Raw genomic sequence first — 27,276 nt, forward strand, 5'->3', positions numbered from 1 at the left:
TGTTGATATCAGCTTTATCTGTCAGCGTAGCAACAACAATATTATATCGCTGAACTTGAGCTAACGTGATTTATATTTAATAAACAAAGTTAAATAGCGACACTTTATCCAGATAAAAAAAACTCGCGGGTGAAGATGGACAATTAATGATATGCGCGAAATTAACCAATGGAAACGTCGGGGGGGGGGTGATGTGTCATGACCCTGGCTCAGCAACCGACTGGAGGAAGCTGGTAGCCAGCGTGCTAACCACCATAGTGATGTTGGCAATGCATTTTAATGAATTTAGGGGGTGGGGCTTCTAGCATCTTTAACTGCATTCAGATATGTCAGTTCTGTCCAATCAGCAGCTGAATTGAATGGTGAGGTCATAATGTCTACACTGATAGGCCAGAATTCCTACAGCCTGGTGTCCAAGACTGGTCTCCAGTTATCAGAAACGTATGGTTACAGTAATTGCTGCTCAGGTGGGTCCCACTTACTACTGAAAGCAATGGTTCACACTAGGGCTGGGCGATATAATAAAAACACTATATCATGATATTTAAAGATTTTTTTTGCGATACTCGATATTTATCACTACAGACTAAATAAATCAGTACAGATTCTTATAAAATACTATCAGATCCTCTCCTGTACTGAACACAGTGATTTATACTCAACATCTGCTGCTCTTCATCTAATGAACCCTTCAGTCTAATTACACTGTATTAATGAAACCTGCAGCTGATCAGAGTTTATTAACACTATTAAGTCTCCTCCATAGGCTATTTATTACGATATGATAAAATATCGTCATATTGTCCAGCTCTACACACACAGACATATTTAAGAATGAGGAATGTTGCTTACTAAATTATTGTAAATATGATGGTTCTGCTTCTTCAGAAATACAGAGCACTGTAAAGGGTTCATAAAGGAGGTTCTCGCGGTTCTCTATGAAATAAGGGAGTTGGGTTCATTTGTTTTCACATGCAGAGATAACACAGCGCGGACATAACGAGCACTGCTGCTCGGACTAATCACACCTACCACCATCATGCTGTTAGAGAGAGAGAAAGAGAGAGAGAGAGCTGTCCTCTTTATCACTAATGCAGCATTATTACTCTATGCCTGTGTGTCTCGCCCCCGCACTCCTCCAAAAAAACAAAAACTCCCTCTAAACACCACGTCACTCACACTCACTCACACGGCCTCGGCCCTGAGCGGCCTGAAAAACACAGAAAATATTCATTAAAGGCCGTCTGAGACCTCACACACACACACACACACACACACACACACACACACACACACACATCCTCCCACAATAAGCTGGGCCTCAGTTCGAGTTGAGTTGTTGAGCTTGTTGAGTTCGAGTTGTTCTCCATATATATGGACAAAAGTATTGGGACACCTGCTCAACCATTGTCTGATTGCATTCAGCGACAAGAGCTAGTGTTAGTGAGGTCAGGATGAAGGATCCTCAACATCTCCAACTCATTCCATCCTTAAAGTACAGAATGGAGCTCCTCCACCATCATTCCAGAGAACACAGCTCCTCCACTGCTCCACAGCTCCTCAATGCTGGGGGGCTTTATACCCCTCTACTAGCCCACGCCTGGCATTAGGCAGCATGGAGCCAATAGGGTCATGATGTTGATCTGCTCCAGAGAGTCCTATTCTATTGGCAGTACTTCTTCTCTACAGGGACTAGACAAGCTGTGTGTGCATTTGCACATCTGTGTCAGCAATGGGTGCAGCTTAAAGTGATAAAGCTGAATGCATTCATTAGAAGGGGTGTGTATAATCAGAGAGAGAGGAAGTAAGGGGGGAGGGAGGGCGAGACAATGAGGGAGAGAGCGAGAGAGAGAGAGAGAGAGACATACAGAAAGAAGGAGAGGGAGAGAGGGTTTTATTGGATAGGTGTTTGATGAAAGGCCTTTGAGAATCAGAGCTCATTTCCTGAGATCCCCCCTCTCTCTCTCTCTCTCTCTCTCTCTCTCTCTCTCCTTGCATTGTGTATCGTCCTCTTAGAAACCCTGAAATTGCTGTGGAACCTTTCTCACAGCTGATCACCAGTATAACACTGGTAAACTGGTCAATCAGCACTGCACCAGTACCAGACCAGTATAAACCAGCATGTTTTGTGTTTTTAACACTTGTATACTGGTCAATCAGCACTGCACCAGTACCAGACCAGTATAAACCAGCATGTTTTGTGTTTTTAACACTTGTATACTGGTCAACTAGCACCACACCAGTACCAGACCAGTATAAACCAGCATGTTTAGTGTTTTTAACACTTGTTTACTGGTCAATCAGCACTGCACCAGTACCAGACCAGTATAAACCAGCATGTTTAGTGTTTTTAACACTTGTTTACTGGTCAATCAGCACTGCACCAGTACCAGACCAGTATAAACCAGCATTTGCTTTGTTTTGTAGTCTGCTAAACTGGTCAGCCAGCACTGCACCAGTACCAGACCAGTACCAGACCAACCTTCATCATGAATTCCAGCTGGTTTACGGGTTTCTTGACATTCTGTACTCCATATAAAGATCATTAAAACCTTTCGAAGGATCTCCACACTTCTTAGTTCTTATATGGTCTCGCTATTCGTTCTCCAGATTCGTATTCTAGCATCTTTAACTGCATTCAGATATGTCAGTTCTGTCCAATCAGCAGCTGAATTGAATGGTGAGGTCATAATATCTACACTGACAGGCCAGAATTTGACCTGGCAATGCACTATATACGTACAGTCATGGCTGTAGATGTCCATAGTAATGCTGATTTCCCCTATGGGATTCCTAACAGTACTTATTAATGTTTTTAGGTCGTCTGAAGCTTTTAACAGACATTAGAGGCTGCAGAGCATTTAGTGTAAATTAATTAAAGTTTAAATTTAATGAAATTAAAGTTTTTCACATGTTCTACTTTTCCCATTTATTTCTACCCCTTTTATATTCTATTATTATTATTATTATTATTATTATTATTATTATTGTTATTTTATGCATTTAAAATTTTGTAAAAAAATTGTAACTGGTACCTGAAGTCTCCTGTATCCTTTATCCTTTATTAGTGTACACTGTAGGTGAGCTGTGTAGCAGTTTTACAGGGGTGTCCTCACACCCATACATTCACAGCCTATCTAGAACTTTGTACCTACAACATTGGTCTCATACACTGGAAATAAACCTGATTGGTTCATTGGCCAGTCTAAGCAGACCTTCTGTTTCCACAGAGGTTAAGGGTCAGTAGCTTCAGGGTCAGGCATAAGCATTGTGTGGCAACTGCCCAGATCCCAAATGTCAGAAGGTGAGGCATCTGTTTAATGAATACACAGCTGTTCTCCCCTCCATTTATTTACATTTACAGCATTTAGCTGACGCTCTTCTCCAGAGCGACTCTCAGGGTTACTGGTATTACAGAGGAGGGCCAGTGTAGTGTTAGGAGTCTTACCCAAGGACTCAAGGACTTATTGGTGTAGCGCTGCATAGTCACTCAGACCGGGAATCGAACCCCAGCCTCCCACGTGGTGTGGTAGCTCACTGGCAGGTAGTGGTGTTATCCACCTTCCCTAAAGAGGAAAACTTAGCATAGCTGTATGCTAACACCTTGCTATGGACTGAACTCCTTTCTTGAGGGCTAATTCACACTCAGACTGATTTCTCTTCTCTGGGCCCACGAACACAAGTTTACGACACTGGTGAGCTGAAGGACTGACCAATGGTAGAGCTTGCTTGGTTGTATCTGTATATATCCTACAAGGATAAATGTTCTGATTGGACCGTTGTCCATATGGATGGAATCTTGTTTCTGACCAGCGCTCAGCAGAGTCTCCTATTTGTCTGCCCTGCCCAGTTAAATTCATTTCCGTCAGTGTTTCAATCGTTTTCTCTCGCTGTGGATGTTTAATATGAGTAGTTATTTTCTCTGAGTCCGGTCTACTGTAACCCACCCTGGCCTTAAAATAACTTTCTGCGGATGATGGCTTATCACGACTGAGTTTAATTTGGGTCTTAGAATGAGGTTGCCTCCGGTTATGATTTTCCCGTCTCCCTTTTTTTCAGCGGAGTTGTGTCTGATTTTCCTGACTCATCCTGTTTTGTTTCCTTCTTCTCCCTCATCAGTTCCATCCAGACAGAAAACGATGACGACGAAGTGACAAACAAAACCTGGGTGCTGACCCCTAAAGTCTACGAGAGTGACGTCACGCATATTTTAAACAGTCTACTAGATGGCTATGACAACAAGCTGCGACCAGACATAGGAGGTAGGTGTCCACTGCTTGTCTGGTCATAATGTGCCCACAAGCATCGTCTAAGAAACTTAAGCTTTTGGATGATCTATTATAGTAATAGTAATAGTCCAGACATTGCTACCATATCTACCAATCCCAATCAAGGAGGAGAATCTTGTTGCTGTCTTATGAAAACCTTTACAGGATGAGGGCATTTCTGTTGGTTCCTCCAATCTGTAATTGATGGATTCGTGAATCTCTTAATGGTTTTGTAAGAAACTGACCAATGGACACTTTGGAACTCATCTTCTGTCACCGTTTATAAACTGTTTTTTTCATACATTCACTGCTTTAGTGAAGCTAAGACTCGTCCACTTGAGTAAAGGCATGTTTTCATAGGACATTTATAAGAATTCTAAAATCTGACTTCAATCGTTTAGGGTCAGAGCATCTCTTTATACAGTGCTCTAGGTCACTTGAGGTCTCATTACAGTGAGAGCTGAGATTGCTCTGAACAGTTTGATATAAATCATGTGGATATCAACTCATAAAATCACGTAAGCTACAAGTGCTGGCCCAAAGAGTTTCAGAAGTTAGGTGGAATCTACAACAGCACAACCCTGAACTGAGCCCCTCAGGGTTTCGTATTTGGCCCACTTTTGTTTCAGTGTTCAGTGTTTCTATATCACAGTAAACAAACTCCATGATTTGACCATGATTGCAGAACTGGTGATTTGGGCCCATATATTGCTGTCATATAGTTATTATTAATTAAAAGTCTGGTGAAGTAGATGATAAATGAAATAAATAAAATGATTGAAAACACAATAGCTACACACTGATATGGTACAGTACATTTACCTGTGGCCAGCAGGGTCATGCATGTGTTGAAACTCATCAGGCAGCACAATATGGGCTGTGTGGTGAAAGATTGAAATATGACAAGTATCAGAATATACAACAGTACACTAGTTATTTGCCATATTTATTTATCAAATAAATATTTAGAAATGTAGCAGTTTCTAAAATCCCACCCACTGACTTGGACTCCCTGCAGGGTGAAAATCAGCACATGCTTCATTCAAGACACATGGCCCCAATTTCTTTTTGATCACGTCCTTAAAAGACAACTGACTAACTAACTGCTAATGATGCTACATCAGCTAAAAGTTAGTATTTGGAGATACTAAGAGAACAGTCAAAGAGAACAAGTCAGTTATGCTCTCGGGTATCCCAGAGACGTATGGTTGTGGCATTTCTGGAGATTGAACCGGCGACCTCTCGATAGCTAGGCAGTTTCACCACTCATAAGCCTTGAAGTGTCCCAATCCTGTCAAAAACTATTCATACAGTGACCTTTATTTAATGTTTCACAGACTGCGCTGCACTAAACTCAGTCAAACATGACTAAATAAGACCTCTTTTTAGTACAAGATAAAAGTTTCAGATTTCATTCACCCCAGTAACAATAAAATATCCTAATAAAAGGTTGTGAAATTGCTCAAACCTAAGGCAACATAGATAAACTACACCCGTACACTGCTTTTGGCAGTCAGCACCATAATCCTGTGACCACATCCTTGAGGAAATGTAATATGGGCCACATCGTAATTCTGGTGAAGCTGAAGGGCTTTAAAGTGTCAGTGTTGGAAGTGAAGATGGTGGCGTAATCTGGTGCGAGTCGATTGTGCGCCTCATTCAATATTTATGTATCTACAAGTAGAGCTTCAAGTGCAGGCAGAGATGGGTTGCTAGAACCGCAGTCCTCAGAGAACAAGCTCGAGCCTCCGGAAAGCTGCGAGAACAGAAGGAGTTTTGCATGACACAGTTTTTTTCTGGTGTATTGCATCTGGGAAAACACTGCGGGAATTCTGCTTCCCCTTCTTGCATCCAAAACAATCTGCTGTCAGAGCTGGATGATGTAAAATCACTTTGATTGCCATGCAATGCAGGTGAATCAGCGGACCGGGAGTATTTCTCTCCCCGTCCTGCTTCCACTTTTCATTGCTTGTATTGCTCCAGCCACAAACGTGGTGCCCTGTGAGGCGCGCTGCACAATCTTAACACATTGAGTCCCTCAGGGTTCCGTATTTGGCCCACTTTTGTTTCAGTGTTAATCACAATAAACAGTCTCAAAGTAATAAACGTTACCATGATAGCTGATGTGGTGACCTGGGCCCCAACTTTGAATTCCCTGCACTGCTCCAGCCAGATGTTAAGTGCAGTGCCGTGTGTATCAGCGGCCGAACTACTCGCCTTGAGCTTTCTTCCCGTGCATAGAGGGGATAGTGTGAGGAGACGTCGGCCTCCTTCCGATGCATATATATGTTCTCTCTGCGCTTGACTGAGTGTAAAGCTGGTTGAGGCTGAGGGGAATGGACTGCAGAGGCATGGCAAAGCTCAGCTATCTCTCTGACAACAAGCTGTCCAGACTAGCTGCCATATTACCACTGACATCCTCCGCAGAATCACAGCGAGGCGGGCAGTTCATGTAGGGAGGTGTCAGAGTATTTATGGGAAATGCTGTCTGACCTACTAACCTGCCAGGAATGGCCACTGCTTTACTGAAACACACTGAGACTGTTTGGATTGTGGGCAGCTAAAAGAATGAAAACACCACTACAGCAACAATTATTATTATTATTATTATTATTATTATTATTATTGATCCTTTCTCAAATCCGAGTATACTTTATAAATAACTTACACAAAGAGTACAAACAGGTAGGAAATGTGCTGAACATTGCAATAACTTTACTGTATCGGTTAAACTGGAGATGGCGTGTAGTTGGATGTGGGTATAGATTGAGTACTTATGGATGGATATGAATGGGTATGGTATCGTTATGGATGTGTATGAGTATGGATGGATATGGGTGTAGATGGTATATAAGATAAATGTGTGAAAATGGTTATGGATTAGTATGTAGTGTATATAGAGTGTGGGTATGAATGGGTGTGGGTATAGATGGATATTGACATAGATGGGAATGGATGGGTATGGGTGTAGATGGGTATAGAGGGTATGGGAATGGATGGGTACGGATATGTATGGGTTTGAATTGATATGGGTATAAAGGGTTTGTGTAAGAATGTGTATGGGTAGGGATGGGTATGGATGGATATGGGTGTATATGGGTATAGAGGGCATGGCAATGGATGGTATGGATATATATGGGTATGGATTGATATGGGTGTAGGTAGGTATTGAGGGCATGGCAATGGATGGGTATGGATATGAATATGAAGGGTTTGTGTAAAGATGGGTATGAAGGGTATGGGTAGGGATGGGTATGGATGGATATGGGTGTAGGTGGGTATAGAGGATATGGGAATGGATGGGTATGGATATGTATGGGTATGAGTATGGATGATATGGGTATAGATTATGGGTAAGGATGGTATGGCTATGAATGTGTACGTATGTATATGGTATAGATGAGTTTACAGGGTATGGGTATGGGTCTCTATGAATAGTATGGATAGAAATGGGTCTGGAGGGTATGGGTAGTAATTGGTAAGGGTATAAATATGGATGTATAGGTATGGACAGGTATACACAGCAAATATGCCATATTTGTTGATCAACAAAGTGAGGGTTATGTTTACACTGGAAATGTAAATTTGCTCTTTATGCTCATAAAGCAAAGGATTCTACAGAGGGTTCTTTAAGTGATGCCACTGAAGAACCGTTTTTGGTTCCAGAAAGAACCAGAGTATAGGAATATATGTGTGACGAACCTTTTAGAAGATTCAAAAGCAGCGTGGCATGTATGTGGATGGGTATGGATATAGATATGGATATGGATGGGAATAAATGATATGGGTCAATAAATCTGATCCTGTAATAGAGCTATCCTGAAACAGCACACTCTCACTGATGTTGTTATCTGTGTGTTCCTGTGGGGTAGAAGAGTGTTCGAGTAGCTTGAGCGTGGTGCCTAGTTTTAGATGCTTATCTTATGTAAAGTGTTGCAGTAAAAAAAAAGCTCATTAATAGCAGTGTTTTAAAAAAGCATCAAATTGATATTCTAGATTAATATCAGAAAATAAAGAGCTTTATGCCTTGATGTCTAATAATGTCATTTTAGTGTTTTTGTTATTCTCTCTCACTCTTTCACTCTTTGTCTTTTCAGTCCAGCCCACTGTGATCACGACAGACATGTTTGTGAACAGTATCGGCCCAGTAAATGCCATCAACATGGTAAGTGATTTTTCTCAAGGATAAAACCTAATACTGTCCTCGTGACGCCAAATAAAGTGTTTCCAGCAGCCATATTTCTTCTATTGTGAGGACTTCAATAAAAAAATACTTGTTTTTAATGAACAGGTGCAGGTGCCACTATCAGTATCACTATCAGTATCAGTATGACATGAGATTTTTGACGGAGTACCTCAGGGTTCAGTCAAAGGCTCGGTTTTGTTTCTGTGTTTTCTATGTTCGGTAGGCTTCCTCCGTGACTCATGGTGGGCTAATTGAGACTTGACTTGCATAATCTTCTCAGAAGATGCTTGTTTCTATTTCGGAGATGGAGCACAGGAAATAAGCTGGCGGATATAAATAGAACACAAAGGGAATAGTAAGATTAGTGGAGTGAATTCCCTGGAGTGTTTACTGTCGCTTTGCTGGCCATGAGTAAATGACAGGCCTTTCTTATTAGGCTGTTGAGTCACTGTAATTTGTAGTGTTGAGGTCTTGATTCTGACAGTGATTTTAATAGCCGTACTGCAGTTATGTAACGTTAGACCCAGTACTGGTCATTATGTTTCCTTTTCATGACTTAAAGCATGATATGGTTAAATTGCAGTATTTTATTTATTTATTTTTGGTTAGAAACCATATCGTGGAGCAATATCAACAGTTCGATATTTATAAAAATATATAAATAATTATGCAGAAAAACTAAACAATTCTTAATAAACACAATGGACATGACATGGACAAAAGTATTGGGACACTTTTATCAGGGTATTAAAAAGAGTTGATCCTGCTTTTGTTGGAGTAACTGTCGCTATTGTCGAGGGAAGGATTTGATTACATTCGGCAACGAGAGCATTAGTGAGGTCAGAATGTTGGGTGATCCCCACCATAGCAACCACCTTGCATCACTATAGCATACATCTATCAACCACTTAGGAGAACCACAGCAATCATCTAGGATACCATAGCAACCACTTTGCATCACTGTAGCAAGTACATAGTATTCACTTAGCAACACTGTAGCAACCATTAATGACTTCATAGCAGCCACCTGAAATACCATAGCAACCCCCTTGCATCACTATAGCATCCATCTACCAACCACTTTGTTGGAGTAACTGTCTCTACTGTCCAGGGAAGCATTTGATTGCATTCAGCAACGAGAGCATTAGTGAGGTCAGGATGTTGGGTGATCCCCACCTTACCTCATCACTCTCATCTCCCCAACTCATCTGTAGTGAAGTATTAGATAAAGCATCATCCATCATTCCAGAGAACACAGCTCTTCCACTGCTCCACAGCTCAATGCTGGGGGGCTTTATACCCCTCTAGCCCACGCCTGGCATTAGGCAGCATGGAGCCAATAGGTTCATGATGATGATCTGCTCCAGAGAGTCCTATTCTATTGGCAGTACTTCTCTACAGGGACTAGACAAGCTGTGTGTGTGCATTTGCACATCTGTGTCAGCAATGGGTGCAGCTTAAAGTAGATGAATGCATTCACGAGAAGGGGTGTCCACAAACATTTGGACACATAGTGTCCAAAACCTCATTTGAAACTGTCGAGTGTGTTTTAGGTGATTTGGTCTCCATAATATTCTGGCTAACAGCAGCTAAGTGGTCTCTGGTAATGAAATATGATGATGTAAGCAGATATGTAATTTTAAACCACATCCCAGAGGCATCACATTCACAGTGCAATCCATTAGCTCCTTCATCCTTTCGCGGATTTATGAATTCACAAAGAGGACGGGGACATGCCGTGCCTTTCCTTGCTGCTGTGTGTCTTTTGATGTGAGCGCTTTTTGTGTGCCAGTGCCATCCCAAGAGATTTTCTCAGCCTCCTCCGAGCTACTGCCGTACCTTCAGATGGACTGAGAGTACACACGGGAGCTGCAAGCTACCGCCTCCTGCTCGGCACAAGCGCTCAGATATGGCGTGAAGCTGATATGTCAGATTTGGTGTCAGGATCGAGAGGACTTGGGTCTGATTGTGTGCTTTGGGCTTGTATATACACTGTATGGACAAAAGTAATATCCAAGCATGAGCTACCATAGCAACCACATGGCAACATCCTCGCAACCTGGGATACCATAGCAACCACCTTGCATCACTATAGCATCCATCTACCAACTACTTAGGAGAAGCACGGCAATCGTATAGGATACCATAGCAACCACTTAGCATGACTGTAGCAACTGCATAGTATCCACTTTGCAACACTGTAGCAACCATTAATTACTCCATAGCAGCCACCTGGAATGCCATAGCAACCATCTTGCATCACTATAGCATCCATCTACCTGCCACTTAGAAGAACCACAGCAATCGCATAGGATACCATAGCAACCTCTTAGCATCACTGTAGCAACTGCATAGTATCCACTTCGCAACACTGTAGCAACCACTAATAACTCCATAGCAGCCACCTGAAACACCATAGCAACCACCTTGCATCACTATAGCATCCATCTACCAACTACTTAGGAGAACCACCGCAATCGTATAGGATACCATAGCAACCACTTAGCATCACTGCAGCAACTGCATAATATCCACTTAGCCACACTGTAGCAATCACTAATAACTCCATAGCAACCACCTTGCATCACTATAGCATTCATCTACCAACCACTTAGAAAAACCATAGCAATCATCTAGGAGACCATAAGCGCACAAGCGCTCGGATACGGCGTGAATCTGATAAGCCTGATTTCAGATGTTTGTTTGTTTTTTTTATCAGGACTGAGAACCGGTCTGGCCCCATCAGCAACACCATGCTGCATAAATAGGACTATATATGAAGACCAAGAGAGAGAGTGTGTGTGTGTGTGTGTGTGTGTGAGACACTTGGTGTGGATTTGAGCTTTTATTGCATGGCTAAGCTCTGGAGAAAAGTCGATTGTTAATACCTCTGTCTTCTCAGCCGCTCACAAATCCCTGATCCAACCACCGCCCCCTGTGGAAAAATAAATAAATAAGTTACCATATATAAAAATATCAGAGCTTCACTTGAAGCCCAGCGTCTCTCAGCATCCATAAACAGCAGAAAAATGCTACCAGGACGAAGAAGAAAGCTGAAGTGTACTCAGTGTTGCTAATATGCTTCATTAGTCTTTTTGTAAGAATATTAAAATGGTATTTCTGCTATTTATTTATTTATTTATTTATTTATACTTTTGATTTATTAATTTATTTATATCTGATATTATTGATATTTGATATTGATTTATTTATATATATCTCACTATATATAGTACTCTATATCAATATTTACACTGTACTATACAGTATACAAATACTGACTACAAATAGACTTGATAAAATCATGTCATTCATTCATCAAGGAGAAATCTGAAGTCTACTCAGAGTATCTAATATTCTTCATTAGTTTTTGTAAAAATATTAAAATTTTATTAAAGTATTTCTGCTATTTCTCTATATTTATATCTCTGGATAGTTGCTTGTTTTAGGTGATTTTATCTAATCTATCTATCTAATCTAATATATATATATATATATATATATATATATATATATAAAATCAATATTTACACTGTACTGTACAGTACAATACAGTATACAAATACTTAGACTTAATAAAATCATGACAAAGGAGAAATCTCAGAATATCTAATATTCTTCATTACATGTAAGAATATTAAAATGGTATTTCTGCTATTTATTTATTTATTTATTTATTTATGTATTTATTTATTTATACATTTTTGATTTATTGATTTATTTCTATCTGGTAATATTGATATTTGATATTGATTATTTATCTCTTTGTATATATATATAGTTCTCCATATCAATATTTACACTGTACTGTCCAGTACAATACAGTATACAAATACTTAATAAAATCATGATGAAGGAGAAATCTCAGAGCTCAGAATATCTAATATTCTTCATTATTTTTTGTAAATATTAAAATGGTATTTCTGCTATTTCTTTATATTTATATCTCTAGATATTTGTGCTTGTTTTAGGTGATTTTATCCAGTCTAAGTATATATGTATTTATATAGTACTACATATCAGTATTTGCACAGTACTGTTCAGTACAATACAGTATACAAATACTTAGACAAGCACAAACATACAATCAGAGATACAAATAAAATAACAAGAAATAAATCATCTCTGTCCAGTGAAAACCATGTTTCTCCAAATGCCAAGTCTATATAAAAGCCATGAATCCATAGAATCCATTGCATGTCTTGAGATTGTGGCATGAGGAAGAATCCGCCAACTGACCCACATTAAATCCACTGTATGACCATGTCCATTTAGGCAGTTTATTCGAGAAGTCGGGACTGAGGTGGGAAAATCCTCGTCGTCGTTTTTTTTGTGGATGGGAACCAGAAATCACTTTCAGCGGACATTATTCAAGTAATAAAGACCGGCCCAGAGGGTTACGAGGTTAACCCTTTAATTGGCCCATTAAACCTTCAATTTTCAGGTTGAGGGCCTCAAGATGGCAGGGTTGAGTGACACTATTAAAATGGACAAAAGCCTGAGGCTCTGAAAAGGCTCGGGTTGTGCTCTGCAGAGTAAAACCGTCAGCCCTAGAGAAGAGAGTCTTGAGTTCTATACAGTTGGTGTGTAATACTCCAGTGCTGGATGAGAATCCACCACAAAGCTCTCGCACATTCAGGGATTAAGAGACTGGGATTGCTGTGGGTGATGTTGGCCTGAGGTTTGCGTACGAGCATTGCGCTTCCTTACACACTGTCTGCTAATCGTACAGTGTTTGAGCCTGCCTGAAAAGATCCACATAAATAGCAAACGATTGCTTTGGTGATTCGACTCATCTGTCAACTGAGCCGCTACAAAAATAAACATCTTCAGAGGCGCTTGGTTTATGTCAGTCTTACTGTAAAACCCAGCTCCTCCTTCTGGAAGGCAGTTCAGCCCAGATGCCTTAACCCCTTATGCCCTATTTTTATTACTCAGTATTTTATCATACAGCAATATTGTGAATAATTTGGTTTAGCATATGGTGTCCTACAGGGTTCAATTTTGGGGCCTATAAAACTGATGTTGATTGTGGCAGTAATGCAGTTATGAGTTATACCCAAAAGGTTATAAGTGATTGGTGTGGCGCAACAGATAACACCACTTCCTGCCAGTGAGCTACCTCACTCATTCAGGCTTGTATACAGCTTTTTGATCAGACATGGGGTTTCTGCATAGCAACGGATTTTATACAGAATATTTCCCAGAAATTTTCTCAAACATTTTTTCGCTCTTCGTATTTGTCACAATGATACAAAAACACATGGGGTACCATAGCAACCACTTTGCAACACAGTAACAACCACCTGAGACATCACAGCAGGCACCTAAGATACCCTAGCAACACCCCAGCTACCACTAATCAACAGAATAGCATCCACCTGAAATGCCATTGTAACCATTTAGCAGCACCATAGCAATCATCTGGGATAGCATAGCAATCACCCAGTAACCACTTAGAAACGCCATAGCAACCATCTGGGATGCCATAGCAACCACTTAACACCATTACAGTCATCTAGTAGACCATCTAGTATCCATTTAGATTACAATAGCAACACCCTAGCTACCACTTAACAACTCCATATAACCCACCAGAAACACTACGGTAAACGCTTGGCAACACCCCAGCAACCACCTGAGACATCATAGCAAGCACTTGGGATACAATAGCAACACGTTAGCTACCTGTACACATGGCAGCTACCAGATACCATAGCAGCCACATAACAACACACCTGAAACATCATAGCAATGACCTTTGATACCATTCAGTTCTCTTAACAACACAATGGCAATCATCTAGGACACCATAGCAACATCATATCAACTACCTGATACCATAGCAGCCACATAACATACAACACTCTAGCATCCACCTGAGACATCATAGCAATGACCTTTGATACCATAGCAAATTTCTTAACAACACAATGGCAATCATCTAGGATACCATAGCAACATCATATTAACTATCTGGAATACCATAGCAACCACCTAGAAAACACTTTGAAACATCATAAGAACACCGTAATGTACTATAGCAACCACTTGACAACAACCTGGTAACCACCTGAGACATCATAGCGAACACCTGAGATATTAACACAACTGCTCAGCTACCACTTAGCAAATTATAGTGACTTCCTGAAATACCACATCAACCACTTGGCAACACCCTAGAAACCATCTAGAATTATCTAAAAATAGAGAAAGTAAAAAGGAACGTGGGAGTCATGTTACACAGGCGGGGGGTAGTGCGGTATACTGTCCCAGCTGGGAAATGGAGCTGGGGAAGGTGGAGTTCTTCTGATGTTCTTCTGATGTTCTTCTGATGTTCTTCTGCCTCATTGCACAAAGAACCTTTTTTTGTAACCTTTCAGTGTAAAATAACAGTGAAGCACCTTGTTGTTCCCCCCTGACAGGAGTACACCATCGACATCTTCTTCGCTCAGACCTGGTACGACAGCCGCTTGAGATTCAACAGCACCATGAAGGTTCTGCGTCTGAACAGCAACATGGTGGGAAAGATCTGGATCCCTGACACCTTCTTCCGCAACTCCAAGAAGGCTGACGCCCACTGGATCACGACGCCCAATCGCATGCTGCGGATTTGGAATGACGGGCGAATTCTGTACACTCTGAGGTAGCTTTGAAGAAGAGGCCTTATGTCTCTGTGATGATGATGTTGTTGATGCTTGTGTAAAGAGGGTCTAGCAGGAAAGTTTCACGTTAGTCATGAAGCAGAAGTAAGGCCAGCCAGAGGCTTATTTAGTATTCAGCCAGACTGGATTTATTAATTCATTATTCAGCTTTGGGACAGTGGCTGAACTGCGACGGTGTGAAACAGCTGCATAATTCCATAAGGCGAGGCCAAAAACAAGCGCTTACCCAATTACGTCAAACTGAGATGGCCACTGCTCTTGAGCTTTTAACCCTTTTGCAAGCTCGTCCGAGTTAGCTGCTCAAAATACCTTCGGTTACGTCCCAGTTTGTGGGCTGTGCTTTTAATAACATAAAGCAAATTTATGGAGAATTGGATTGGTTTCTTGCCCCTGGGCTCCCCCTGCAGTCTGGGAGTGTAATTTGCACTTTGGGATACTACTACTACTGATGGACACACTTTACACATGCATTTCTGGGCAAGCTGAGAGATAAGGGACTATCAATGAAAGTGAAAGAATCATGTGAACTTTATTATAATATATATTATAATACAATTATAATATGTAAAACAGTATTTTTTACATATTGTAATATTTACAGTGTTCTATGACTGAGGTTATGTAGCGTTACTCAGTTCAGGTGAGCATTTTTCTGCCAGCTGTACTATTGTGTTGAGTTATATGGTGCGGTAGCAGGGTTCTGAGCTCTGAAAAGCAACGATGAAGATGCTTTTCTCCCTGTTGCCATCAAAAAAATTCTAAAGTTGCTTTTTATGGTAAAAATACTACACAGTTTTCCTGAAAACACCATGTCACATAACCTCAGTATTACATCAGTTCCAGAGGAGTTATTCACCAGCTTCGTACTGGAATACTCTGTTCCACCTTATATAGTGCAGAAACAACAGGTGCCAGAATGTAACTGTGTCACTGTATTTAGGAGGAATTTCACATGTACATATTTGTTTACCACATATTTGACACATTTAAGTTCAATACATATTAAATAATACATGCAAAATAATAATATACAATAATTGGATCAGTAAGAATTGAAATCAGATGTTTTCTATCCCCTGGTGGATTATCCATGCACTGCCTGCACCTGAAAAATACATACAGAGTCGAAATGACTAACTCTGAGTGGGTTAAATTGATCTGTGTTTATTATATATTAGTAATACAAATAAAATAAACCTGCTGTGAGCAGTAAATTTGTGGTGTATCATGGTGTGTAATATGATACAAAATAAAAGTCCTCAGTACAAAATAACAAGGTCAAATAATTAGAATTTGAATTTTCAGGCAGTTATTTGATGGTTCATGCTTTAGAGGGTTAAAATTATATTTTATAGCATGTCATATAATTCCGATCTTTCAGATCCAGAGAATACGAAATGAAAGTCATAAAATGAGGTTTATAATAACAGAATTACCGCAGGACTCTTGATTGGATCTGGTCTGCACAATGCTTGCCTGTTGATTCCTCACACCGTCCTGCAGATGGCGTACAGCTGAGCTGCAGTGTAATGGTCACTTTCCAGAAGTCCAGCTGTGTTCGTGCCACAATTCAGTTACACACAGCCAGAGCTCACTTGCGAAAGGGTTAATGCTCACTATAAACACCAAACTCTGATTTCGCTTCCTGTCTAATTCCATTATTATGCCCACTGAAATGGGCCTGATCCAACACTGCAGATTGCAAGTGTGTGTGTGTGGTTGTGTGTTGTCGTGAAATGAATCTTGGCCTGTGTTGGAGATGTAATTGAGGGAGTTATTTCTGTATGTAGGTTGACCATCGATGCCGAGTGCCAGCTTAAACTGTATAACTTTCCCATGGATGAGCATTCCTGTCCCCTGGAGTTTTCAAGCTGTAAGTCTGGCCATATGCTCTTCTATCTATTCCCCCACCTCATGTTCTGTCTTTCTCTCTCTTTCATTCTCTCTCCGCCGCTCCCTCTCCCTCCTTCCATTGCCTGCCAAGAACATAGCTCTTTAACACGCTGATAAAGACATCAGTGCTCTTCGCACCAAAAATAACCATCCTCAAAGCTTCTGACTGATTTCTTAAATCCATTTTTTGCTTGTGTCAGCTTCCCTGTAAACCTGCGGTTATTCTTGATGTTACCTTCCATTCATATTCTTCAAAAGCCTTGATGAAACTTTCCTGCTCCGTTATAAGCCAGTGTGACAGTCTTTTGACGGTCAGATTTCGAACTAAAATTGCTAGAGCAAACAATTCTGCTGCAATGACACAGTTCAAAAGTTCATTTTAGTTTTTTTATGATCCACACGCTCATCCTGACAGACTGTAATACACTACAGGAAGTATAGGTTGTGCTCTATAATGCTCTATAATGTTCATATGATCCACACGCTCATCCTGACAGACTGTAATACACTACAGGAAGCGTAGGGGGCGCTCTATAATGCTCTATAATGTATATATGATCCACACGCTCACTCTGACAGACTGTAATACACTACAGGAAGCGTAGGGGGCGCTCTATAATGCTCTATAATGTATATATGATCCACACGCTCACTCTGACAGACTGTAATACACTACAGGAAGCGTAGGGGGTGCTCTATAATGCTCTATAATGTATATATGATCCACACGCTCACTCTGACAGACTGTAATACACTACAGGAAGCGTAGGGGGCGCTCTATAATGCTCTATAATGTATATATGATCCACACGCTCACTCTGACAGACTGTAATACACTACAGGAAGCGTAGGGGGTGCTCTATAATGCTCTATAATGTTTAAATGATCCACACGCTCATTCTGACAGACAGTAATACACTACAGGAAGCATAGGGGGCGCTCTGTAATGCTCTATAATGTTCATATGATCCACACGCTCATTCTGACAGACTGTAATACACTACAGGAAGCATAGGGGGTGCTCTATAATGCTCTATAATGTTCATATGATCCACGCTCATTCTGACAGACTGTAATACACTACAGGAAACGTAGGGGGCGCTCTATAATGCTCTATAATGATCATGTGATCCACACGCTCATCCTGACAGACTGTAATACACTACAGGAAGCGTAGGGGGCGCTCTGTAATGCTCTATAATGTTCATATGATCCACACACTCATTCTGACAGACTGTAATACACTACAGGAAGCGTAGGGGGCGCTCTATAGTGCAGAAGATGCTCCTGGTCTTCTGATGGACCTACATGGACCGTCACTGACTCATTATTTCACTGATGCCATGGCTGTAGCTCTTTAGCATGCTGATAAAGGCCTCAGTGCACCAAAACTGCCTCATCTGCTTCAGCCTCTCATACCGCCTGGAGACAGATAACAGAGAAAACTCTCTTTCGCGGGCGCTCTCACGCTCTCGCGCTCTCCCCCTGCCCCCTCTCTCTTTAACTACTCTTTTCTGTCTTCCTTTAGGAGTCTTTTGCTGTCTCTCTCTCTCTCTTCTCTCTATTTTTGGACTGTTCTGACTCTCTCACACTCTCTCTCTCTCTCTCTCTCTCTTTCGCCACTGTTGACTGTTTTGTGCTCTCTCACTCTCTCTCTCTCAGCTTTTTTAGTATGTTTTTTGGACTGTCTCTCTCTCTCTCTCTTTTGCTTGCTCTCGCTCTCTCTTTTATGGTAATGAGGCTGCCGGGGAGAGGCAGATGCTCAGTGGGACGTTCTCCGGGGAGAGCTTCCTAAATAGGTTCTGTGAAAACCGCAGGAGAAAAGTGGGGGAATCGTATCCCTAAATACAGCACAGAGGAGGAACGAGCTTCCAGAATTAATGAGCGGCTGCGGATGCCTCTCCGTGTCCCACTGCCGCTGAAAAGCCTGGAAACTCACCTGTGTGAGACACTGCAAGGAGCTCCACAAACCCGGACAGTGCCAATAACATGGTCTGCAGGACTGATACAGTACTAATACTGACTGCAGGACCTGGACACGTCCTGTTACCAAGAGAGCCTGTGTCCTGTACCTTTATCAGGGTCCACCCATTAAAATTGCATTATATTATAATAGATAGTAGATAATATATATTATACTGTAGTTCACTGTGCACATTGTTATTTTACATTAATATTGAATTGAACTCAATTGGCAGTCACCCCTCTGGCATCAGTGGCCAGTAGGGCTTCACTGTTATGCCGCAGGAAGGCACTCAATGTGCGAGAAGCATCCGAAAATGAAAGGAATAAATAATAAATAAACACTAAAAAATAGTCATTTCTATCTACTGCCTCCATATTTTAATAAAAGAAATATCATCCTGCCTTGATTGCATCTGTATGCGACCTGAAGTTGTCTAAACTTTTGATTAGATTTGGATTAGATGTCTAATATTAGGAACTGTAAGTAAATGCAGCGTATTAATGGTACGGTATCTACGCTCAGGCTGCTGTGCTGAACCGGCTGGCAGATGTGCCGTGGAATCATATCTCGAAGGCTTAAATCCAGCCGAATCCCTGGAAGCCAGGCTGTTTTTCCCCTACTTCACTAGCTGGTAAAGCTCCAGCTGTGACAGTGCTCTTCAGCAGCCTTCTGACTGTTTGTTTGTTTGTTTACTCTTCCCTCAGACGGCTACCCCAAGGAGGAGATCGTTTACAGGTGGAAGCGCAGCTCTGTGGAGGTGGGTGACATCCGCTCATGGAGGCTGTACCAGTTCTCCTTTGTTGGCCTGAGGAACAGCACTGAGATCGTCAGGACCGTGTCAGGTAAAGCTCCTGCTTTGCTTTGTGGGCAGAATGGCCTGGCTGGTCCAGATGTGTAGAGCTGGGATGATATGAGGACCGAAGATATAACTCTGAAGGTACCACCATGGTGAAATGAGGGGTACCACTTTAGTGAGGGGTGCACCTATTTGAAACATCTGGAGATCTGAGAGGTGGAGGTGACTAAACTCGCACACCTGAAGAATCATCTTTAATCATCATTAATAAAATTTAATCAAATTATATTCTATGTATCACTCCTTCAAATGTGCAAAAATTAGAAGCAGGTGCAGATGTTAGAACATCAGCTGCAGATGATCAGATCAGGGTTGGAGAGGATGATTCTGGAGGAGTCTGGAGTCTGATTTAAACCTCAGACGTTTAGTCTGGTCTGATCTGGATTGATGGTTGAAGTGAGGGGTGAAGAAGATCACCATCATGGTCAGATCCAGAGAGCTCTCTGAGGCCTTCAGAAAGAAGGGTGGAGATGCAGAGGAGTCTGGGAAGGGTAAGTTTAAACAGATCTCAGAACAGTTAAAAAATCACTGTGACAAATGTTTGTGGACATTCTTCTAATGAATTCATTCAGCTACTTTAAGCTGCACCCATTGCTGACACAGATGTGCAAATGCACACCTACTTAGTCCCTATAGAAGAGAAGTACTGCCTATAGAATAGGACTCTCTGGAGCAGATCATCATTGATGAGCCTTTTGGCTCCATGCTGCCTAATGCCAGGCGTGGGCTAGAGGGGTATAAAGCCCCCCAGCATTGAGGAGCTGTGGAGCAGTGGAAGAACTGTGTTCTCTGGAATGATGGTGGTGGAGCTCCATCCAGTACTTTTGAATGGGATGAGGTGGGGAGTTGGGGAGCCTTTGCACAAGCTTGATCTTTATGGGAGGTGTGAAAGGAGGAAACCGTGGCAGGATGTCTGGAACAGTGTGCTTTGGACAGATTAACCCAAGACTAAATTATGTATTTGGATGGACTGATTGTTTACAGTCTGTTTTTTCCCCCAGTTTCTCCACCTGTTTCAGTGAAACTATGAGTCAGAAATAATCCATATATGCTTCCAGCCTTACCGCTTGCCTTTGTTTTGGCTGGAGATAACCTCAGCGTCTGGGGGTTAATGAGTGTGTGTGTGGTGGCATATAGCGGGAGATACATCACTCTGGCCTCTGCACCATAAATCACAATTGAAATGATTGTGTGTGAGAGAAAACGAGAGGGAGAGACGACAGACAAATGGAGCGAGAGCGAGGGGGAGACGGGGAAATCTCCGCAGCTTTAATGGCCCGCCGATAAATCACCCAGTTTGATCTGTACAGAAGAACACGAGAGCTTTAAAAGCCATTCATTTCCCTAAGAGGCTCCACAGCAGCCAGTGTTTACCAGAAGCAGCCCTGAATGCCTCCATTCTCGTAAAGCTGACAGGTCCGGTCTGGAGAGTCGCGGACGGGCAGCGGCGAAGCGGCGAAGCGACGCACAGTGAGACATGGCCTATATAGGCGATCTGCTTAAATGCTTATTGATCGAGGTGGAAAGGGTTCGGAGATAAAACACTGAACCAGAACAGGCTGAGCGCATGGAGTGTCCAGATGCTGCTACACACTCACATGGACATTAGTGCCCAACTGATCGGAAAACACTGGCGCTCGGTTTCCGAGACAGGGATTAGGCTTAGTTTTAGAGTACACAGCGTTCTGAATGGAGATCCTCCTTGAAAGGAAACTGTAATTCTAGAGTGAGCTTAATCCTCGTCTGGGAAACTGACCCTCAGTCACTGATACTGATACCATATTTGCGCTAAAAGCTACAAAAAAGACATGGTGAGAAATTAGGCCTCGTCTTGAAAGTCTGATAATTCTCAGACATACAGTTATAGTCCTGTTAGAGCCGTTAGAGCCGTCTGTTCATCACTATTGTATGTATATATATATGTTTTTCTATTTTATATTAAATATCATGTTCGTTGAATATTTTATAAATGTAAATATGTATATGTAATAATATTAGAGATTTATTGTGTTAATGTAGGTATGTATGCATATACATATATGTATATGTAGTAATATGATGTCCCATATATTTAATATATATTTAAATATTTATATTTCATATAATAGAAATGAAATATGTTTTATTATATTATTATTTGTATATATTTAAATATATATTGATTCTATATTAATTATATTATAAATTTTATTATATATATATAAATAAATGTATTGTGCATAGAATTACTGCATGGCCATGGACAACATTTTTCAAACTAAACTCTAAATAAAAATAACAATATTATTATTTAGAGCATTTATTTATTTGCAGAAATGACAACTGCTCAAAAACAACTTCTCAAAAACAACTGCTCAAATAATGCAGAGAAATATTATAATAATTATAATGTAAAAAAGTTGTTATTCAGATTTAATCACATTGCTAATATCTGAACTTTGAGAGCATTCAGAAATCACTATGCTGAAATAATAACCTGGACGGCCAATCACAGCTCTCATGTCTCGGCCGGCTCTCCACTTGTCTTTCACATTGCTGTTGGGACTTTATGCCGTTCATAGTCTGCAGATTCAGCTAACCCAGCTCTGCTTGATGAAATATCTGTAATAAAGCGACTGCCAGACACGCAGAGAAGCAGATTTAAGAAAATTTAAGTGGTCTCTTATTTTTTCCAGAGCTGTATGTAAGTATCTGAGCAGCAGAAAAGGCGTTTTACAGAAGGGGCAGCCTAAGTGATGGTGCTACGGCCGGTCATGTAGACATGGGAGGAGCAAAGACGAAAAACCAAAACTTAAATAAATTTGGGCAAATTATGAATAGAAGGACATTTTTAGAATTCTCCTGACATGAACCAGAAATACTGTCTATGATTGGATGACTGCGGACATGTGATCATGGCGTGGGAACAGCGCTACTGTCTGTGGGTTGGGAGTATGGGTGTCTTTGTCTTGTCCTTGTGTTTTCTTGACTCCGCCTTAGTCGCGCCTTGTCATTAGTAGCCCTGCCCCCTCCTTTGTAGCCCCACCGTCTTGTTAGTCTGAGGTGTTGCTTGTTAGTCTGTGTATAAGTACTCCTGTTGTGTCAGGGTTCCTGGGCTGGTCTAGCTTGTTTGGATCCTGTTTTGCTCTGTTTATTTTTTTGTTAAATAAATGATCTGCGAGAACGTCCAACTCCAGGCTCCACGACCCACGACTATATACATATGTGTATATATATATATATATATATATTAGAAATGCATCAAGACCAAGACTTTGTCCTGTTTGATACCGATACCCGATCTTCAAGTATCTGCCGATACTGAGCATTGATACTGAGACCAACTCTGATGTAAATACTGGATAGCCGGCTTTAAATCCTGATATTTATACTGTTCCACTTTTTATAGGCTGTACTTTTTAATATCTTATCCCAGATATGATCTAATAAGCCTGAAAGAGCAGCGTTTACTGGTTGAGGAGCTGCACATTCAGAGCCAAGAAGAAAATATGGAAGAAGTTCATCAATTTCACGTCCTGGTTCACGTCATTTCTTTAAAAAAAGCTTCAGTGTTTAAAAACGTCAGTATTTCCTTTAAACAATCTGCTGAAACTCAACTTTTGGTCTCAAACCAAAAAAGAAAACACCAGATGAAAACAAAAAGAGCCAACAGTTCAAATAAAGTCTGTTTAATGATAATAACTATTTATGGCTGGATTGTACTGGTTGTTTAAACATTTGATTTCATAAAGTATGCATCAGTAAGATTTGTGGTATTGGTGCTCTCTATTACCGATACTGTGTGTTAGTGCCAGTATCGGTGCAACACTAATATATATATATATATATATATATATATATATGTGTGTGTGTGTATGTGCATGTGTATATATATATATATATATATATATATATATATATATATATATATATATATACACACACTAACACACATCACTACATCTGTGAACCGGAGTGTAGTTGAGGACCAGGCACCAGAGAGGCGGTGTGATGGGCACGCTGTGTTTATTCCTTTATCCGGTTAACAAAGCGAGGGAGTGCAGCACTGCCCTGCTCTGCTCCAGTCCTTCATTACCCACAGCAATAAGAGATGATTGAGGAGCGGAGAGCGGCCGCACTGCTGGAACACCAGTCCCTGATGGTGATAAAGAGCTGATGGAGAGTTAGGGCTGATTTAGGGGGCATTCAGACGACACTTTCTCAAACTCTTATCAGTATGAGCGACTGAGCAGCGCTGCCGTTAGTGCACAGGTGTGCCGCTGTAATAAACACACTGTTCCGCTGCTCACTTCGGTGTATCATACATTTAAGATTATTATTACGAAAGAAACCCAGTGGAGAACCGTGACTGTTAGAGTGGGGACTTCACTTCAGGCCACTGAGGTCAACATTTGGCCAAAAACGTCGAAAAATCCACCTGTGCTAATTAGTACTTGTACTTCTGTGGGGCTAAAGTAGTATGTTGGCGCTAAGCTCACAGCAGTGCACCTGGGTTCTGGGTTCTGGGTTCTAGATTGAATATTTTGGTGTTTTAGATTAGTATCTGAAGATGCACAGATGTTATTTTTTGTTTACAGATGTTTACATTTTAAATGGCATCTTTTAATATGAATATACTAGTCTATTATACTATTATACTTATTCACTGTACCTGTACAGTGAACCCAGTGAGTATTTTTCAGATGCTCAGATGATTTTTCAGTGACTCTGGATCGGTGGGAGGAGGGGGGGGGGGCGATCAAGACCTTTTTTAATTAGTCGATTGCCAGCTTTTAAGGTTGAGATCCACTTCCGCTGTGATTTTAACTAGTTAGCAGCCAAAAGAAAAGCTAAAGTTGCTTCCATACTTTCCTGGTTTTCTGACTGAGGTGAACTGTGAGGAATTACGACATGCTGTTAAATAAATGAAGAAATGGAAGTAGTAGGTTGAGGAACACGGTGCCGTCTGCTGCCTCCTAAAGCCATAATAGTGACAGATAGTTCTTCTAATGCTGTTAGAAAGTTGCATATAATAATAATAATAATAATATTAAATCAGTACAACAAATAATAATACTAATGATGATAACAATGATGACGATTATTATTAGTAGTATTATTATTATATTAAGAAATAATAAACCAAACATGTAAAGTTGTCATTAACAATTCTACATTGCTAATTAAAATAGTAATAATTATTATAACAATAATAATAATAGTACTTATAGCTGTACAATATATATATATATATATATATGTGATAACAATAATAACAATAACAATACAAATAATAATTACAATAATATCACTCATCAATTGTTATTATCTGAATTATTATAGGTTTTATTTATTGTATTAATATAGATTATTATATAATATAATTTATTATTATAATTATATTATTATATTATTTTAATTATAGATAATAAAATGAATAAATGAACAATAATTGGTTTGCAAAACCAGTGTGTATGATGTGTGTCAATAATGCGTTTCTAATTTTAGCTGCTTTTAATCATATCAAATTATTAATTTTATAACAAAATAGGAATTTTTGGTCAATTAGATGAACATTGGGAGTTTTACCCCCCTCCTCCCCCCTCCAGTTCAGAGCTATTCTTAGTGTTGACCTTCTGTGTGTCGGCCGCTCTGTTGTCCGTGTGCGGCGGTCTGTGTAAATCTTCTCAGACTCAAACGCCGCGGGACACATCAGCCGGGGCTGAAAGGAGCCGACACACACACACACACACACACACACACACACACACACACACACACACATACACACACACACACACACTCCATTTGGCCTGCACAGCAAACGTGCAGCAAAAACACTGCAGCCCTGAACGTCTTTTTTTTACATCCCTCTCACGTCCATCAGAACAGCTGCTTAAGACTGTGAGCACAGTGAGTCCTGAAGACGGGGTCCAGCCTGTGAGCCCAGTAAGACCATATACACGCCAAAAAGCTGCTGATCTGCTCAGTAAAACACTGATATTAGAGTAAACAGTAATAATAACACTCCTACAGAAAGTGGTGGAGGTTCTCCATCACTGTGTTCATCATTAGAACATCTCCAAAGTTCTCCTCATGGAGTCTAGTATTATTTAGAGTTCTCCTCAGATCAACACCTGGTTTGGTGGTAAAGCAGGGCTTAATGATGGTAAATCAGGTGAGCTGCTGCTGATTCCAGCACCACCAGTACTACCATGCTGTTGGTACAGTGCACAGTTTAGTCCAGGTGATTTTGGAGGCGGAGCTTCTTCTCTATATGACAGCCTCTCAGTCCATGGTGATGGAAAACGAAGCCTGCAGCTTCCACCTCTTGGCAGGCCTGTACCTCGGAGCTTCTTGATCGTACCTGACCATCACTAACAGGAAATGAAGAGGCCCTGACCATGGCAAGTTAAAAGATCTCGTTGCTGGCCAGTAAACTGTACCCATATTCTCCGTTTTTAGTTTCCTCCATGGTTTGAACCCTGTAGCTGCTTCTGCACACTGTATAAGAATCCTGGATGAAGGGACCAATAGAAATGCTCTTTATATTTTACATTGACTTCCATTCAGATTTGTCTGGTAAAGTCACCATTCTGGAGATACATGTTTTCTAATTGGACAGCGATGATTTATGGTTGCCAGGGTCTGGTGATCTGTCTGGCAGGGGGTCTAGGTCTAGAGCCCACTCATGTTAAGTCACAGCTGTTAGACCTCACACAGTTAGACCTCACTCTCTCAGGGTGTCTGCTAATGTCCCTTATCTCCTGATGTACCAATAATCAGCACTGCAGTCCATTAGCTGTGTGTTGAGTGTGTGTGTTCTTGCAGAGTGTGTTTGGTGGAAAAATGTGATGCAGCTCCATCCGTTCCCGTTCCCACTCCCACTCCCACCCTCGCTCTAAACATGGTGTGTGTGTGTGTGTCTCTCTCTTTCTCTTCATCTATCTCTCTTTCTGCCAAGCAGTGGGAGTGGGAGAACAGCACTGACTCAGACAGGATCCCCTACAACACAGCTAAATACCAATTACACTCGCCCCTCTCTCTCTCTCTCTCTCTCTCTCTCTCTCTCACACGCTCTCTCTCTCTCTCCTGTGTCCGTGTAATCGGACTGTAATTAATACCTGGACAGTGATGTCCAACCTGGATTGCTAATGGCTGGAAACTCTGGTAACGCACCCTCTTGATTCAGAGACTTTGCGCTGCTGTCTGGAAAATAAAGTTTGTGGACGCCTCTTCCAACGAATGCATTCAGCTGCTTTAATCTGCATCCATTGCTGACACAGATGTGCAAATACTTGTCTAGTCCCTGTTGAAAAGTACAGCCAATAGAATAAGACTCTCTGGAGCAGATCAACATGATGAACTTATTGGCTCCATGCTGCCTAATGCCAGGAGTGGGCTAGTAGAGGGGTATAAAGCCCCCCAGCATTGAGCTGTGGAGCAGTGGAAGAACTGTGTTC

At 41.1% G+C, this 27,276-nt stretch overlaps 1 protein-coding gene across 4 annotated transcripts in view; it reads left to right on the forward strand.

Moving 5' to 3' along the window:
* Positions 1–27,276, forward strand: part of gabrg2 (gamma-aminobutyric acid type A receptor subunit gamma2) — an 83,510-nt gene that overhangs the window by 21,027 nt on the left and 35,207 nt on the right. For all 4 annotated transcript variants that reach the window (XM_072662402.1, XM_072662404.1, XM_072662401.1 and 1 more), the window contains exons 2-6: positions 4,120–4,262; positions 8,366–8,433; positions 14,880–15,100; positions 16,910–16,992; positions 19,683–19,820. In XM_072662402.1, coding sequence (XP_072518503.1) covers positions 4,120–4,262; positions 8,366–8,433; positions 14,880–15,100; positions 16,910–16,992; positions 19,683–19,820 — 653 coding nt within the window. The remainder of the gene's footprint in view (positions 1–4,119; positions 4,263–8,365; positions 8,434–14,879; positions 15,101–16,909; positions 16,993–19,682; positions 19,821–27,276) is intronic.

Source organism: Salminus brasiliensis, chromosome 18 (assembly GCF_030463535.1).
Source record: "Salminus brasiliensis chromosome 18, fSalBra1.hap2, whole genome shotgun sequence".
In the NCBI taxonomy this organism is placed as follows: domain Eukaryota; kingdom Metazoa; phylum Chordata; class Actinopteri; order Characiformes; family Bryconidae; genus Salminus; species Salminus brasiliensis.